Source organism: Lagenorhynchus albirostris, chromosome 2, assembly GCF_949774975.1.
Source record: "Lagenorhynchus albirostris chromosome 2, mLagAlb1.1, whole genome shotgun sequence".
NCBI lineage: Eukaryota > Metazoa > Chordata > Mammalia > Artiodactyla > Delphinidae > Lagenorhynchus > Lagenorhynchus albirostris.
In genome coordinates, this window is record NC_083096.1 from 107,605,895 (window position 1) to 107,623,488 (window position 17,594).

General features: G+C 38.4%; 1 protein-coding gene across 1 annotated transcript in view; it reads right to left on the bottom strand.

The window, feature by feature from the left end:
• Positions 1-1,917: 1,917 nt before the first annotated feature.
• LRRC8C (leucine rich repeat containing 8 VRAC subunit C) overlaps positions 1,918-17,594 on the bottom strand; it is an 89,859-nt gene continuing 74,182 nt past the window's right edge. Inside the window, exon 3 of the mRNA XM_060139603.1 lies at positions 1,918-8,461. Within this exon, the coding sequence (XP_059995586.1) occupies positions 6,191-8,461 (2,271 nt within the window). The 3' untranslated portion in view covers positions 1,918-6,190. The remainder of the gene's footprint in view (positions 8,462-17,594) is intronic.

Consider the following 17,594-nt stretch of genomic DNA (forward strand, 5'->3'; position numbering starts at 1 on the left):
GGGCCCAGCCGCTCCGCGGCATGTGGGATCTTCCCGGATCGGGGCATTAACACATGTCCCCTGCATCAGCAGGCGGACTCTCAACCACTGCGCCACCAGGGAAGCCCCTAGAGTATGATTTTAACAAAATTATTCCACATAATCTATGTGAAATTAAAATGGAATCCCAAGAACCTTGTAATTCAGATTGAAGAAATGCAATTTTTTCCTATACCAAAATCTCTGCTGAATAGTTGATTTTTTTTTCTTAGAAGAACTATGGAGGAGATATAAAATGCAAAACTTGCATGTTGCCTCTTTGTGTTACTTTTCCCAAGATCTGTATTACATGAAACTAATAAGAATGGAACTAAATATTTTTTTAATGGTGCTGTCTAAATGTAACCTGAGTTGAAATAAAATTAATTCCTCAACAAGGACCTACTGTATAGCACAGAGAATTATATTCAATATCTTGTAATAACCTATAACATAAAAGAATCTGAAAAAGAATATATCTGTATATATTTATATCTGTATATCTGAATCACTTTGCTATATACCTGAAACTATCACAACATTGTATATTAACTATTCTTCAATTAAAAAAATTAATTCCTTAAGTGTTTAAAAAAATAAAGTCCATCTTCTAATTGTTCCCAAACTTTACAAAAGAAGAATCCCTGAATCAAAATAATCAGAATGGTCATTTCTGTTCAGATGTTTGGTAATAAAATCTTTGCCTAATGTTGTGTTTTTTATGCAAAATCTCCAAACTCTGAAAATACTTCATCACTTATGGTATGCCTGATCACATAAATGTTTACTTGTACCTTGCTTTGTTCAAAAATGTTTAAATATGAAATCTAAAGTATAGCCTGTATTCAAAGATTTACACACAAAAATAATGTAGCTTATGAAGAGCTTTTCACTTTTTCCTACTTGGATATTTAGGATGACATTCAAATGTACATTCAGAAATACGCAGGCCTTATGCTATGGCTATTTAAGTATCCCACTGAGTCTAAAATTGGCTTTAGTGACTACTCTTTTCATATACTTCTCCATCCAAATCAAAGTGCTTATCTTATATCTTGCTAGGCAACAATAATGAACAACTGAATCAATCTAGTTAATTTCAGTGTTTATCTCAATATTCTGTACAAATGAAAGGACTGGAAGATGGGGCAGTGGAAGGTGGCAGTGGACAAGAGACTTTTTCTTATGTGCATATTACACTGAAATCACCAGATGTCTCTAATCTGCTGCCCATCTCAGTTCTTGTCTCCATAGTTTCTCCAGAGCTCTCACATACTCTGATACACACATTCGCAAGGCCTCTCTCACCACACTCACAATCTTTCCTCATCTCAACAGTTCTTCTCCAAAGGATTATCAGTAAAATAACTGAGTCATAAATAACTATGGAAAAATATGTAAAGTGACAATTTAGCTTCGAAATTTACCCATCACAATTTTCTTATGCATAAGTGGTACATAAAGTTTTCTTATAAAGGGCTTCCCTAAGCCTGGGGTGTATGTGTTTAACTAGGGGAGGCCTTCTGGTTGTACAGAACCATTCTGATTTCTTTAATGACAATCATTACCATAAAAGTATTTACTGAAAGCTGGGCTGGACAGCCATTGTACAATCTGATTTGGCAAATGCACAGAAACTGCACTCCAGATTACACAGAAAGGCACTAATTACCCAAATGAAACTCCAGGGGCACCTCGGGGAGATGCAGTACAGAGAATTAAGGAAGGAAATAATTAGTCACAATTGCAGAAACTAGCTAAATACAAAGTGAAAGAATGCATGCAGCCTATTTCCTGCAGAGTACAGGAAGCCTTAATAACAGAATATGCAAAAATACAAGAGAAATCCAAAAGAGAAACATGATTTCTACAAATGAATAAGAAAGGGACCAATCTCAATTTTAAATTACAAAAATGACTTTATTTTCTGTTCCTATGTACTACATAGCCAAATAACCTTAAGACATTGTATCATGAGTTTACACTGTGACAAATCAACTTTCAAGCATTTTCTTGACAGTCTTAGAGGTTTTGCCAGCATTTGACACAATCTGAACACATAAAGCGAGAGAAAACAAGCAGCAGAAGGAAAACTAAGTGACCACGTAAGGCATTGAGTTTCAACCCTAGTAAAAATGTTCATTAAACAGGCAGAATCGTATGGGAGAGGGAATGGTATTCAGCAGAAAGCAAATTTATTCCACATCCGAAACCACACATAGGGACTGTTATTTAACATGGCCGAGAAATTAAGTTGTTCGAAGTTATATACCCCTTTTTAAGGTCTTCTAAATAAAAAAAATTCCTTGGGGTGGGAGGAGACCCTCTTCCCTCACCCCAAAAGGAATTCAAGGATGTTACCTTTATCAGTGAAAGGCTCTGGGAAGATGGAGTAAGAGTGGACAGCTAGTTTGGAAGGATGGTATGTAATTGTATTAGAAGCATGTCACTGAGGCCTAAATCTGAAAAATCAATGGCACGTCTGGTCGAGACTGTCCAGGCTTTCTTACAATGTATCTGAATAGACAAGAAAAAAAGTGAGAAAATCTTACCGACCCTTGAGGCATTCCCCTCACTAATAACTGTGCTGTTTTGCTATGGAACCCTATGTACCCTGAGTTCTTGAGATCCTACCAAAAATGTGAATTGCTTGAATGGCATTATCACATTCAGGATTTATAGGAGAATGTAAATTGAATCTTACTTTAGTCTCTAAACACAAATGGAAATTGTTTTGAGGTTTATCTTATCTATTCACTACTACATATTGCTGACAGTTTTCATAAAGATGGATCATGAGTGTTCACTGTTTTAGTAAATATATCATTACTACTGATCAGGTGTTTGGTATGAAATTAGATTAGAGAGTAAAATACTCCTTAAAAAATGGACTTTTCTTAGAATTAGGAACATAAACAACAGCAAAACCCTTGGGGGAAATGATAACAAGAGATGTAAAGATTTTTTCTTCTCTTTCTTATAACAGAAATCATAAGATAGCATATTGCAGAAATGTGGACTTTCCTCATCCCAAGTAACCCAAGGAAGATTCCAGGTTGCTTAAGCCCCTCTCTATAAAGATGGCTTCAGAGGCAGATAAGGAGGCACCTCTAAATGACCAAAGTATTCACAGCAGGCTCATGTCCCAAGCCTTTCTGAAAAAGCAGTGCCTGCACACAGGATGCCATGGAAATTGTTAGAACTCATTACAATAGCTACATCGGAAACCTAAGGCAGAGAAAGTGGGTGAATGAACAATCAGAAAATTTACCAGTGTAAATAACAGGTTTCACTGTATCAAGAACAGTTATATTAAAAGTGTTGTATTAAAAACAAAACAAAGTGAAAACCCAACATATAACTAGTTTTCTGAGATGTGGTCTTCTTAGGTGAGTTCCACTGGGATATACTTAGATGCTCTGTTTCAACCAGATCATCTCCGGACAACTGTCTGTTCTACACTTAACCATTAAAACTGACCAAAAAGCATACTCACTATGGGTGTCCAATAGCCACAGGATTTAAGAGTACATATGATGCTTTTATATTTACATAAGCTGTTTCTCATGAGTCTTATAGAAGTTGGAGAAATAGAGCTAGTTGTTCCTTTTTAGCAAGAGCACTTGTAAAAATACGAAAAGGATTGGGTTAATACCCCTTTTAACACTGAGTTGATTCATTAAAGAACTTTAGAAAAGTCAGCAGTTCATTTACCTGAGTTTCCCAGTTAAAGGCTAAAGAGTAATTTAATGCTTTTCACTTAAGAATGTGAACAAAAATATACAATATTAAAAAGGGTCAGGGTCAGAAAATTTAGACTCAAGATGAAGTTTGAACATTTTGAATTTTTATAAAATCTAACAGAAACATCTATGAATTTTCCTTCCTAGTTAAACCATAAAGTCATAGAACTATACTGATTTACTGGATGTTATTTAGAACTTAGGTTAGGGGTCAGCCTGTGAAATCATTAAGAAAGCGAATCAAATTCTTTTGGCATTTTGAGCAAACTGTCACAAAGACTAATTATTAGTTACTTCAGTTATGAACACATATGAGATTATGCGTTAACACCAGCTAAAGATTTCAGCATAAATATGATTTTTAACCTGAATAGGTCCCTTTTAAGGGTGATACAGAAAACAACTGTAAATTTTATCCAGAAAAATAGTGCACCTAGTGTTTTACCAGTAGTTATCAAAGCTCACCTTGCAACAGGGTCATGCTCAGCCATGGACAACCTTCCAGGTTTGTTTGTTTGTTTAGAACAGGTAGCGCTATGTTTCTAAATATAACACATCGTTCATAATCAGGATCCTAACAACATTCTAGAATTGAATATTTTATCCTACAAGAAATATAACCATGTTACTATTTTAAACATTTTGTTTCAATTCCAGGGCTATACAAAATCACCATTGTAACACTTAAACACAGAGCAGAGACAGCAAAGCATTTTGGTCTACATGATTCAATTATTAAATAAATGAAAAGCATCTCTTCCCCAAATCCTTTACCCCACGAAGTATCATAACATTTAAAACACAGTTGAGGTACATATATCTGCTGAGTAGTTCCCATAGCTGTGTTCCATGTATGACTCAAAGTAGCATTAAACAAAGTCACCAGGATCAAGGGGTAGATTTTAAAAGCAGCATCTTGAAACCCCAAACCATCTTTCTATTTTTCTTCGTTAAGTCACAAAACTTCCTTAGGTCAGACTAGGGTTCCGAAAACAGTGTGAATTTGGAACATAAAACAAAATTCCCATGATAGGTAGCACTGGTCCTGGATTGAGGGCACAAATAGTGCTTTCATTTTCCTGTTCTATACAGCTTAATAGTCAGTGAAAACTTGTGCCCAAGACCCATACTATGTTGGATGTTTAAGTATAGAGATAAATAAAACTTGGCTAACCACCAGGCAAAAATTATTTCTATCTACTTAGCAATTTATTCACACTTAAAAAAGAAAAAAAAAGGAACAGAACCATTTTAGATGAGATACTTTTTTTTAAGCCAAAGAGAACAGACTTTCTGTGCTTGCATCACTAGCATTTGCAGCAAGGACAGGCTTGAGGGAGATAGATTTATATACGTACATATACGTGGATTATTTCGTGTAACAGGCAGAATTTGAATAGAGATCCCCACTTCCACACTACCCAGAGGAACCAGTGTGCCTGCCTGGAGTGCATCAGCTCTTTAGCAGAGGGCTTTAGTAGCACATTTTTTTTTTTCTTCCATCGGATGTATTCCCATATCAAGATATCAAAGATGATTAAGTTACTAAAAAACAGGCTTCTGATTTTTAAATTTAATTACCTATTTTAATTAAAATAAATTAGCATTTCTAAGGTTGTTCACCAGTACTACATACAATATTGATAGTAAATGGGAGGAACCTCTGTATTTCCTTTTCAATGATATTTTTTAAATGTTGGTAAAAATGTAAATCAGTTAAATTATAAATGACCAATTCAAGCAAGCTGACCACGGGAGATTATTGTCTTTACTCACTTACAAAATCCTTGCCTAAGGATAAAAAACTGTCAGGTATGTGAAAGAATAGAATTTAGGGTTCTGTTGGAGGCAAGGGGAAATTTCGCAAATAATAGTCTATGACAATGCCCTTATGTGAGTTTACACTCCAGAGAAGTGTTTTCTATAGAATGAAATACTTGGCCCATGGAGAAGGCAGCTGGAATTAAAATAACTAGCACAGATTCCTTGGTACACATACAATGAAAACAAAAATAAGGACCCTGTACAGGTGTAAACAAGCTAAAAATGACCTTGGCAAAATATCTTCATGGATTTAAAAAACACCAAAAGCATGCAACTTAAAGTTCCCTTCCCTTCACAAGAATGAACTGAAAAACCAAAACAAACAAAACAACCAAAACAAAAAAACAGACGGAACCATCTGTTTCTGTCAGTAGAAAACAGTAATAGATACATTAGGTTCCAGGACAAATAAAACTTTAAAATATTAATATTGAAAAAATACAATTAACTTTTTATTAAAAATACATACTCCTTAGTCTTTGTGTACATTTTGTTTTGTGTGAAAAAGAAAAAAATAATAAAATAGGAAAGGCATTAAGACTACCTAATTATTTATACTGTATTTGGTAGAAGCATGTTTCAGTCAAACTTTAAACAAAAATAAGTTATTCTGTTTTCATTTGCTCCCGGACATCAGAAGGCAGGGTTTCAAACAGAGCATCTTCTACAACTAAACCAGCTCGCTTCAGAGCCCGACAGTCACCCAGTTCGGGAGGGAGGATTTCAAAGTGATTGCCTTTGACATCTAAATAGGAGAGAAATAGTAAATTTCCAATTTTTGGTGAAAGTACTGATAGGCTGTTTTTCCCAATCTTCAGAGTTTTGAGTTTCTTACAGAAATAGAGTTCATCTGGAAGGCTCTCCACTTTGTTACAAGTGATGGAAAAATACTGTAAACTTTGTAGAACTCCGATCTCAGGCGGGATAAATCTAATGTCATTGTAGGACAAGTCCAGGTATCGGATCTTGTTGCATAGGAAGAGGTGGGAAGGCAGCACCTCTATTTTGTTGTGACTAAAGAAGAGGCGCTCCAGGCTGGTGAGTTTCTTTATATGCTCTGGGATGTAGGTGATGCTGTTATGCCACAGTTTTAGCACTGTCAACTTTCTCAAGTGCTGGAAGCTAACGATCTCCTCTATAGATTTCAGATTATTTTCCTTGAGGTCCAATTCCTGGAGGCTCAGCAGGCTGAACACGGCGTGAGGAATGCGCTCCAGGTCACAGTGGACCAGCTCCAGCTCTGTCAGGTTGGTCATCTTCTTCAGATTGTTAAGCATCACCAGCTTGGTGCCATCGTTGTGTATGCACATCTTCTGGAGATGGCTGGAAACGTCAACCACTGCCTGTGGGATTTTGGAAACATTGCTTTTGATAGAGAGAATTTTAAGGCTTTTGAGATCCCGCAGAGACTCAAGGGTGATATTTTTGGAAATATCGTGACTTAGAGAGCCAACCAGGTAGAGCTCCTCCAGGTTCCGGAGGCCATACATCCAGGGGGGCAGCTCCCTCATATCATCAAACTTGACGCTCAAGACCTTGAGGTTCTCCTTCAGGAAGGAGAGCGCCGCGCTGTGGATTTTGACCGAGCACTGGTGCAGAGAGAGCTCCTGGAGATTGTCTAGCTGAGCGATGGTGGCTGGTATCATGACATTCTTAATGATTTCAAGTTTTAGAGACTGCAACTCCGTGATTTCAAAAACAGTGTCTGGAAGGCCAGAGAGCATGATGAGAGGCAATTCCAGGCGGTTATGGGCATTCGTCTGCAGCTTCTGCCTCAGTTTATCCGGAGTCCACTCGTTGTTTAAGTTCAGCTGCTTTAATTTGTTTTCACTCACTTCAGATAGGAACACTGCAAATCTCTTGGAATACAGAGGGTCGTACTGATCTATCATATGAAGCATAAAAGCAAAGTCATTTTTCACGTCTGGAATATCATCAATTCCAGTTTCCTGCCGGACGTACTCAAAAGAGTACTCCCTCAGAGAACGGTAGAACAGCCAGTATAAGGTATAAAGGCACGTCAATCCGTAGATACTTACAAAGCACAAGTAGCAAAAGGAGAGTTTCGAGAACAAGTGTGCCATGGTGTGATTGCAGGAAAAGTTCTTATATCCAGTCATGTCCTGAATGTCAACATTGCAGTCCACTGTAAATTGGACTTTGGAAACCAGGGCGCTATTATATGCAATGATGATTAGGAATTTTATAACCTTAAGTACAGTCTGACGAACATACATAGCGTATAATATATCACCTTCTTCTACGTGCAGCCTGAACTTCTTCACCTTCTCAAATAAAGCCTTTGCTTGCTCACCCTCCTTCTTATCTAGAGCCCCTGCAGTGGATTTGTCAACCACAAACTTCTCAGGAATTGACTTTAAAGACTGAGAGTTGACCAGGCCGCCTTCCGGACCAGACGGGGTGGCGTTGGACCTGCTCACGTTCTTCCTGTTGTCCTTTTCTTCTGAGTCCTCCCCAGACACTTCAGATAAAGCCCGTGTGGTCCAGGGAGAGTCAAAACACTTCCCCAGGATCGAGATGAAATGTTCTATTTTGGAGCTGGAACCGGGGAATTTGAACCAAAAGTTGCTACAGAGCATGAAGACCAGGGTATGGATGAGGACAAGGTAAGGGAAATACTTGGCGTACCAGTGGAGGGCTCGCTCATAGCACATCTGGTTAATGAAGCTGTACTGCTGAAGGTCCAAATCCGTCTTCAGTCCTTTCATTTCCACAGTGACTGGGTTAGTGGGAGACGGTTTCGGTGGAGGCAGTGGGGTGGTACTGGCCACTGCTTGAGAGACATTCGAAACGGAAGACTGGTTCTGAGAAGCCTGCACTCTTTTTGGAAGGCAGATTATCTTGTCTTGCATGACCTGAAACAAAGAAAGAATATTTTCAAATTATATTACTCAAAGAGCTTTCATAATGTCATTAGTGCGAAGAAAGCAGCAATACCATCCAATAAATGTCCATTTCCTTTGCCTGGAGAATACAATGTTCAATTCCAGCACCGAGATTTTTATTCTTAGCCCACATGTTGGAAAAATGAATTGTATCAATATATCTTTGTTCACCATGTCTAACTCAGGACACAAAACGCAGCAGTTTTTTAGGACACAGAACGATTCACAACAAAATAAATAGTTAAAGAACATTCATGTATTTTAAAAAATTTGCATTTCTTCTCTCACTGAAGCCTGGGAGAATCAGTCATTGGTCTGGGAAATACATCTTCTTATCAGACTCAGTCTTGAATTGGATGGCTCCCAAGACTGATATTAGTTTCTGTACGAGAAGCGTTAAAAGGAGGAAATACGGGAGAAATTCCCGTCTTTATTGTTTCCTCTTTTCTTTCTATCCATATCTTAGACATGCGTAGATGAACGTGAATGGCTTTAATAAAATGGGAATTTACTAAGCTTTTGTAAAAACTATTTCTTCAGAGAGAGATGAAAAAATACAGAAATGTTCGATAGTAAAATAGTTATGTCTAAACTTGCTGCTTTTCACACAAAATATTACATCAACTTCTATCCCTCTACCAATGCTTCAATTTGTTGAAAAGAATATTAAGCCCTAAGAATGTCCAGCAGTCTCATAAGATTACATCAACTTCTATCCCTCTACCAATGCTTCAATTTGTTGAAAGAATATTAAGCCCTAAGAATGTCCAGCAGTCTTATAAGATTGCAGTTTGGGTAAGAGAGAACACATTCTTTCTGAAGATGAGGTAGGATGAGGCAAAATACTCCTTGAATCAACCTGGAGGAATCATCCCCAGGAAGAAGTACACGTAAGTGGAATCATCTGGACAATAAGCAAACAGTTCAGAGAAAGAATAATAACCAAGAAATTGATGGTAATAACATGGAACTGATAATGCAGGGGAAGTCTATTTGTACCTTATTAGGTCAAATGGCTGAAAATCCATAGAGTATCATGATTTTGCAACAGCAAAGCTCTTTATGTTGATTCTAGAAGTAGAAACTGACTCTATTACAAAGTAGACTGCTATGGCATAAGAATATGACCATAACCTGGTGACATGGGAGATATAGCCCCATAGAGAAAAGTATTTACAAGGTTTGACAATGCAGTGGAGCACCCAACCCTTAGTTGAGTGTCTGATACATAGGAGACCATCAGTATTTGCTGAGAAAGTGAATGAATCTAGAACTGACACTAGTCCTTCCAATTCAGAGTTGCATAGGTCTGGGTGTAGATCACACGTCTCCTAGGGATGAAGATAAGGATGGTGATTATAGTGATGACAGCAACAAACTTTCTGTTGTATTTAATATGCAATCCTGTTCCAATAATGTCATGGGTATTAATTATTTTAACTGTCACCTTCACCTGATAAGGCAGGCACTCCTTTTATCCCAATTTCACAGATGAGGAGACCAAGCCACAGAAAGGTTAAGTAACTTGCTTAATGTTATCAAGGCCAGGCCACCTGGACCCAGAGCCCACATTCTTATTTTATTTTATTGAATTTCTAGGATTAAACCAAAAATATCTCAATTTGACTTTATCCTAAGTAACAAATTACCTTATATAAATTATACATATTGTAGGGAAAAGCTTATCTCTCCCCATATCCTATGCAGATAACAATGAAAGAATGAGGTTAGGGGAAGAGAGGAAGTTTCATTTATAAAGATTTATAAAGGCTCCAGCCTAAAAGATATAGCAGGGGGCTACTACTTACTATGTAAATCAAAAGAAGGCAGGGAAGAAAAACAAATGTAATTGCATTCAGAGGGTTCAGTGGCTACAGAGGTGTGAGAATGTTTGAGAATGCCTTCAAACATTTTAATCACTTACCTGATGTTAAACATGCCCACGTTTGTGGGCATATATATGTCTACTTATAATTATACCCATAAAGTATTGCCAATCCATATGTCAAATATTAGAAAACTTAATTATTTTTCCTTTAAGTTGAAAATAAACATAAAGCTTTCATTTTAATCTCATCTCAATGGGGCATCCTTTATATTTCTTGGAGGTCAAGCACTCTACCTTGGTAGTAAATAGTAAGAGAATAGTAAGAGAAAGTCTTGACAGATGCCGGATTATCCTGAAGAAATATCAAAGAGAAAAAGTAAGAAAGTCAGTGTTTGGGGCCATATTCTAGATGTTTTCTCATTCGTGGTCTCATTTAATGCCCCCAATAATCTGTGAAGTAGGCATAAGGTAGGGGCTAGAGACCAGCATGGAAAGAAATGCTTCCCCAGCACCTTCTCCAAGAGTGACACCTTTGAGCTAGTATGTTAATATGACATTGTTAATGGTGTGATGAAAATAGAGACGAGCTAGAAGGTAAAAAGGCAGGCACCTTCTGGAGGTGCTATGTCCCTGCCAAGCAACCAGGTGGCCCCATTACTGCCCCCTGCCCAGCCCTTCTCCAGGCTTGCTCCTCATGGGGAAAGACGATAAACCTCTGGAGCTTGGCTGCTACAGAGGATTTCAGGTTATGTCCTGCACCAGGGTGCCCAGCTGAGGGGCAAGTGTGGGCTGAAATCCTGCTTCTGCCCCCCTCGGTCAGTTGTTCACCCTCATGGGATGCCTTTTTATATTCTGCACAAAGGTACCTGACTGGCTCGCATCTGCCACGCTAGAGAGGTAGGTCATCTTCTCCCCATTCTACAGAAGAACCCAACTAACGTTCAGAGAAGTTCAATCACTTGCCCATGTTCACGTAGCTAGGAAACAGCAGAGCAGACTAGTATATTTCCACCATTCCAGATAGTCTCCGCATTCCTCTGAGTTTCTGCTACGATGGCTTTAAGAGAACAGCCCAACGTAGGAGGGGAACACGTAGACAATCTCCAGAAGTTCCTCTCCGCCTTCTGATGTCATATTTCTTTCAATCTTCACAAAGATGTAATTTTTAAAATGTGCCTATTTAAATCCCAGGAAGGTAAAGACAGTGCTCTATTTTCCAGAAGCTGTTAACTACTCAGAAATGAGCACAGAGTAGAAAAAGATGCTGGAATTTAGTCACCACGAACAATTGCTGCTCATGCTGCCAAGAGAACACAGCCTAAGAAGACTCCAGCAGAGACACAGCTCATAGTTGAAGTCCCAAAGAATGTGATGGCCGGTTGTCTATCCAGGACTACGAAAAGGAAGAGGGCAGGTTACGGAGTCCAACAGTAAGGAGTGTGAGGACTTAAACAGTGAAATAGCCACAGGAGAGAGGAAGGAAGTTATCTTCCATGGTTAATGGAAACTTTGCAACACTGAGAAGAATTGGGAGAAGCATCAATATTTTCAAAGGTAGAGTAAAAAAGAGAAAGAAGACAGAAAAAAATAAGGCAGATAGGTTTCTTTTAAAAAAAGAAAAGGGTAAAGGGTGTTTCTGGGGGATATCTGTAAATAGCAGCTTGTAAGAACTTGAAAGTTTCTGCTTCACCTTTTCTGCTCTTTTGAGAAGCTTGTCTAATTAAACCTATACCTCACTTCTTTTTGCCTTTACCCAGAAATTTAAAGATTAAAGTACAAAACAAGCCTTAAGGAAAGGCTGCAAAACAAATTGCAAAGGCATAATGGTAGGGTTCCAGGCTGCCGGTGCAGGGCTAAAGGAGAGTGCTTGGGGTAAGACCAGGGAGAAAGCCACCGCCCACATCCCATCCTACAAACCATCGAGGCTCAGACCATCACCACCAGCTCATACACACACATGTCATTATGACGAGGAATCCCATCCTTTTCTTCTAGGGACAGCCCTCAGACTGCCTTTGGACGAAAAAGCATTGAGACTAGAGATACACAGTCTTTATATAGGGGGAGGGCGAGAAAGAGGGGAAAGAAATGAGGGTAGGGGGAAGAGAAAAAAATTTAAAAAGCAAGATGAACAAGAGAATCTGATCCACAATATAGCAAGGTGAGAACGTTACTCTCCTAAAAGCAGATACGAGAATAATTCTTTAAAAAAAATTTTTTTTTTTGATGTGGACCATTTTTAAAGTCTTTATTGAATTTGTTACAATATTGCTTCTGTTTTATGTTTTGGTTTTTTGGCCACTGAGGCATGTGGGATCTTAGCTCCCCAACCAGGTGTCAAACCCACAGCCCCTGCATTGGAAGGCGAAGTCTTAACCACTGGACCACCAGGGAAGTCCTCCATGAGAATAATTCTTGAACGAAATCATCTACTTTAAAGAAAATATCTCAGTTTGGGAATGAGGAAGATAGGGATATAGAAGGAGGTGAGTCACTGAGGGCAAAGGTCAGGTGAAGCCAGGCAACAAAGATGCTAACCGCCCCCCACCCCCACCCCGCGCTGTATTGGGATGAACAGGCTTGGAGGTAGGAGGAGTGAGTCAGCAGAGCAGAGAGGGGCTAGAATCGAAGGAAATAGCTCAAGCAACATGGTAGGAGGCTGGGGTGTACACTCATTATTTCTATTTTGAGATGTCAATACCTTTCACTCTTCCCTAAACCTTTGGTAAAATCTGCTAAATGCACACATACACCCCTATTATGAATGAATTTTGTGGAAATCACAGCAAAAAAAGGACTAAATTTCATGCTTGGATCAAAACTGAACAGACAAGGAGAGTTTGCCTGGGATGCTAAAAATCTATAAACTGTTTCCATGGAAGCAGGAACTGGGACCATGAGAACCTAATTCTTCTATGAGTCCGTCAGAACTTAGGCCACGGACTGGAATTTGATCCAATATCCTCTAGGTCCTACGGAGCAGCTGACATCCAGTAACATAAGTATATAAAATGCTCCTCAAGACTTTACAGTGAAAGTTCCTAGAGGAATAAAAAATATACATGTAAAATTGTTCCATGTCTGTCATAATATCTAGATAATATCTCTGGAAAAGAAACACAAGGGTTGCAGTGATTGGAGAAATGGGCTCACTAAAGTTGGATTCATGAATTCCCATTTGCAAATTATTTTGAGATAACACCACAGCTGTTTTTGAAAAAAAATTCTAAGGTCAATGAAATCAACTGAATTTCTTGCTTTTACTTTCTACAGGGGGATGTCTTTCAAGAGAAACGAAGTAAAATTCAAACTTCTTTAAAAAAGGAAGCAACCCATCCAAACTATGCCCTGAAACGCTGCTCAGATCTAGGAAAAGAAATCAAATATTTAAAATTGTAATTATCACATTTATACTAGCAAAGAGATGCATTTTTAAGTAGAGTATGTACACTCTTGATCACATATTGAAATACCTCGCATGGTCAATGTAAACTTAGGGCCTTTTAATAGTAATCGTCACAGTTTTAAATCATTAATGTTCGTCTACATCTTTGATTGTTTATCTTTGATGATGGTTATTTGATTCTCAGTCCCTTTGTTAGAATCATAACACACATTATTATAATGTAAAACTAAGATCTACTTAATTTAGGCAGTTTCCAGAAAAGGACTGTGGTGAGAAGCAGCAGGGAACAGTGGTAACATGTTGAAACAGTTTCACATTTGCATGAATGAGACACCAAAGGGCTGAGGTTCAAACCAAACCAAACCAAACCAAACCACTTAGCTTCAGAGAAACGGCTTGATATAACAAAAATAGAGCAACATAAATAAAGGCCAGCTTATCTGTTACATGAGGGAGACATAAATGACATCGATGGCGGTGGTGTAGGATGTGTAGAACACAAGTGCTGAGTAGTTCTGCGTGTGCCTCAGGAAAAGTCAACCATTGTGGAGGCTCTGCTGTACGTCAGATATGTTAGAGATACCAAGAGCAATGTGCCCTTCCAGGTCAAGCACAGGAGAAAGACAACTAAATCAGTCATGAGTGTTGCAAGTGCTCAAATTCATGCTCGTCTTTCACAATGAACTTTATAATCAACTTTATAGTCTAGATCCAGAAAAAAAAAACAAACTTGGTGGTATTTTTATTGGGATTACATTACATTTATAAATTAATTTAAGAAGCACTGACATCTTTATGGTGTTGATTCTTCCTCTCCATGGTGTGTGTTTCCACTTGTTGAATCTAATTTTCTGTCTCCCAAGAGTGTTTCATAGCTTTCCCCAAATAGATTTTGGACATTTATTGTTAAGTTATGCTTAAACATTTTATTTTTTGCTATTATAAATCTTTTTTAAAAAACACATGTTTAGCACAGAAGGGAGCATCCTCCCTTCACCTTTCCTACTCCCTTGCCATTCCTTAGGAAGCCCTGATAAGCTTCGTGCGCACTCTTCTGGATCTATATCTGTGCATTTACAGAAACATGACATATAAACACATGGGATCTTCCTACATGAGTTGTTCTTGCACCTTGAGTTTTTCACTCTCATAGTATGTCTTGGAGACCTTAACACATCGGCACATAGGGATCTACTTCATTCTAAGGGCCACATTATTACATGGTGTGGATGTGCTATAATTTATTAAAAACATTCCAACGACGATGTGCATTTAGGCAATTTATTAAAAACATTCCAACGACAGTGCCAGTCTCAAAAAAGTACATGCTGCCTGATTTTACATGGCATTCTGCAAATCAGGCCAGAGAACAGATCAGTGGTTGCCAGAGGTTCACTGCGAAGGTTCAGAACCAGGGAATTCCTTGGGGTGTTGAGATTCTTTTGTATCCTGCGTGGTGTTACAAGAATTTATGCATGTTTTAAAATTTAAATAGATACCTTGTTTTGATAAAGAGTGCATTTTAGAAATGCTGTCTAATATTAACAGAGCTCCACTGGCTTTTTTCTGTTTTTTAAATATCCTTCTTTAATCTCTATTTTGCACCTTTGTCTGTGATTTTGTTTTATTTTTTTAGGTGTCTGTTTTATGTATTTTTAAAAAAATCTAAACTAATCACCTCTTTCTCTTACAACTGAATTTAATCTATTACATTATTTTGCTAACCTCACTCATATTGGGATATTTACTGATATTTGGATTTATTTCCATAATTTTATTTTATTTTATTTTTTAACATGTTCATTGGAGTATAATTGCTTTACCATGGTGTGCTGTATAACAAAGTGAATCAGCTATACATATACATATATCCCCATATCCCCTCCCTCTTGCGCCTCCCTCTCCATATTTTTATTTCTATATATACCATTTCTTCCTTCTTCCTGTTTTCTGTTGCATTGATAACATCTTCCACATCTCCTGTTTTCCATCCTGCTTCAGCTGGTTGGGAAGGTGAAGATTAAATTTCTGTAATAAAGGTTATCTATAATTTCTCAAAACATATACACTTAAAGCTTTTCAGAATCCCTACCTCCCCTTCCAAGCATGTTTTAACTAGCCGCTGAACCATCCCGTTTTGTTGCTCCCAGAGTTTGTTTTAGCTTTCCTTTGAAACACACAATTAAAAAAAAATAATCTGTAGTTGCTTGTGATTATTTACATATTTATCATGTGCTCACCAATTTTCTTAGATCCTTTATCTTTGCCCCTGGGTTCCTTTTCCTTTTGATTAAAGTATCTCCCTTAATAATTCTCTAGGGTAGCTTTGAAGATTTTACCTTTAACCCCGGATCTTCTATAGTTTCACTTTAATTTTAAGTGTATGTAGATGAACACTGCTTGGTATCTGTAGCTAAGGATTTGACTTTCTTCAATTTTGGAAAACTTTAGCAAAATCTCCTTAAATAATTGCTTCAAAACTTGCTTCATCATTTCTTCCATTTGTTTCTGCAATTCCTATTAGATGTACGTTAGAGTCTCTCAACTGATCTTCCACGGGTGTGTGTTTGTGCTTTTTAATACCTGTCTCTCTCTGTGCTGGCCTCTGGGTAACTCGGAACTCTTATCTAATTCATTACATCTTTCTACAACTGAGTACAGTGTCATTATTCTACCTATTGATATTTTAAAGTTCAGTGGCTTTTTTATTTCCATGATTTCTAAATTTTTTATATCCATTTGATCTTATGTCATATCTACCTACTTTTTAATGTTATTTCTTTGACCACTCTAAATCTATTTTTTCTGCTTTTTATTTTATTTTTTTTTGAACTTTTTTTTTTTTTTGGTACGCGGGCCTCTCACTGTTGTGACCTCTCCCGTTGCGGAGCGCAGGCTCCGGACGCGCAGGCCCAGCGGCCATGGCTCACGGGCCCAGCCGCTCCGCGGCATGTGTGATCTTCTCGGACCGGGGCATGAACCCGTGTCCCCTGCATCGGCAGGCGGACTCTCAACCACTGCGCCACCAGGGAAGCCCTTTTCTGAACTTTTTAAAGTAAATGTATTTATTTTAACTTCACTGCTTGTTTTAAAACTTAGTTTCATCTCAAGTGGAGAGTATCAATATTCCAACTGTCAGTTTTGCTGAGAGTTTCTTAGCATAATTTTCTTCACGTGTTCTGGGTGGTAGGCTTGTTCTGAGATTGTTTTCTCTTGCGCACTCTTTTGTGGTTTCCTGCACCCAGCTCCCCAGTCCACCATTAGGGCTCGTCATGGTGTTTTGATGTTCTACTGTGATGTCAGGATCTCACAGTTCTAGTCAGGGAGACATGGGCAGGCTGACTCAGTTCCTGGTTGGGAGGCACCCCAGATGCACGGTTTCCTCTGAAGTACCAGCTCCAGCGGCCAGTTAATTGCCATTCTTTTTAGCTTCCTTTTGGGAGTGAGGACCTTTGGCTCCAAACAGTGACCAGGCTCCGGTCTCTTATCTTGCTTGGTGCATTTTTAGTTCCTTTACTGGCAGGAGCTGAGCTCCTGGCCGCTACTGCCTGCTTTGGATGACAGCCCAGCTGTTGCTTCAGCCCCACTCAGTATTCCATTTGTGCTCCACAGAAGTGTTTATCTTGTTTTTGAGTCCATGTATGCATTTTTGGTACCTCCTTTTATATTTTATCATGGCTATACCCGTTGAACACGGGGAGTGTTTTCAAGCATAACTCTTGCTTTACTATCTTTTCATAAGAGAGAGACAGTGTGCTGTAATATAAAATTAGTCTCAAGACTACCATTATGAAGAATCAACATTGCTTGGGTAGCGCCAAACAAGGTAAACCTGCAATGTCAAATTCCTCTCCCCACAAGAAAAGGCT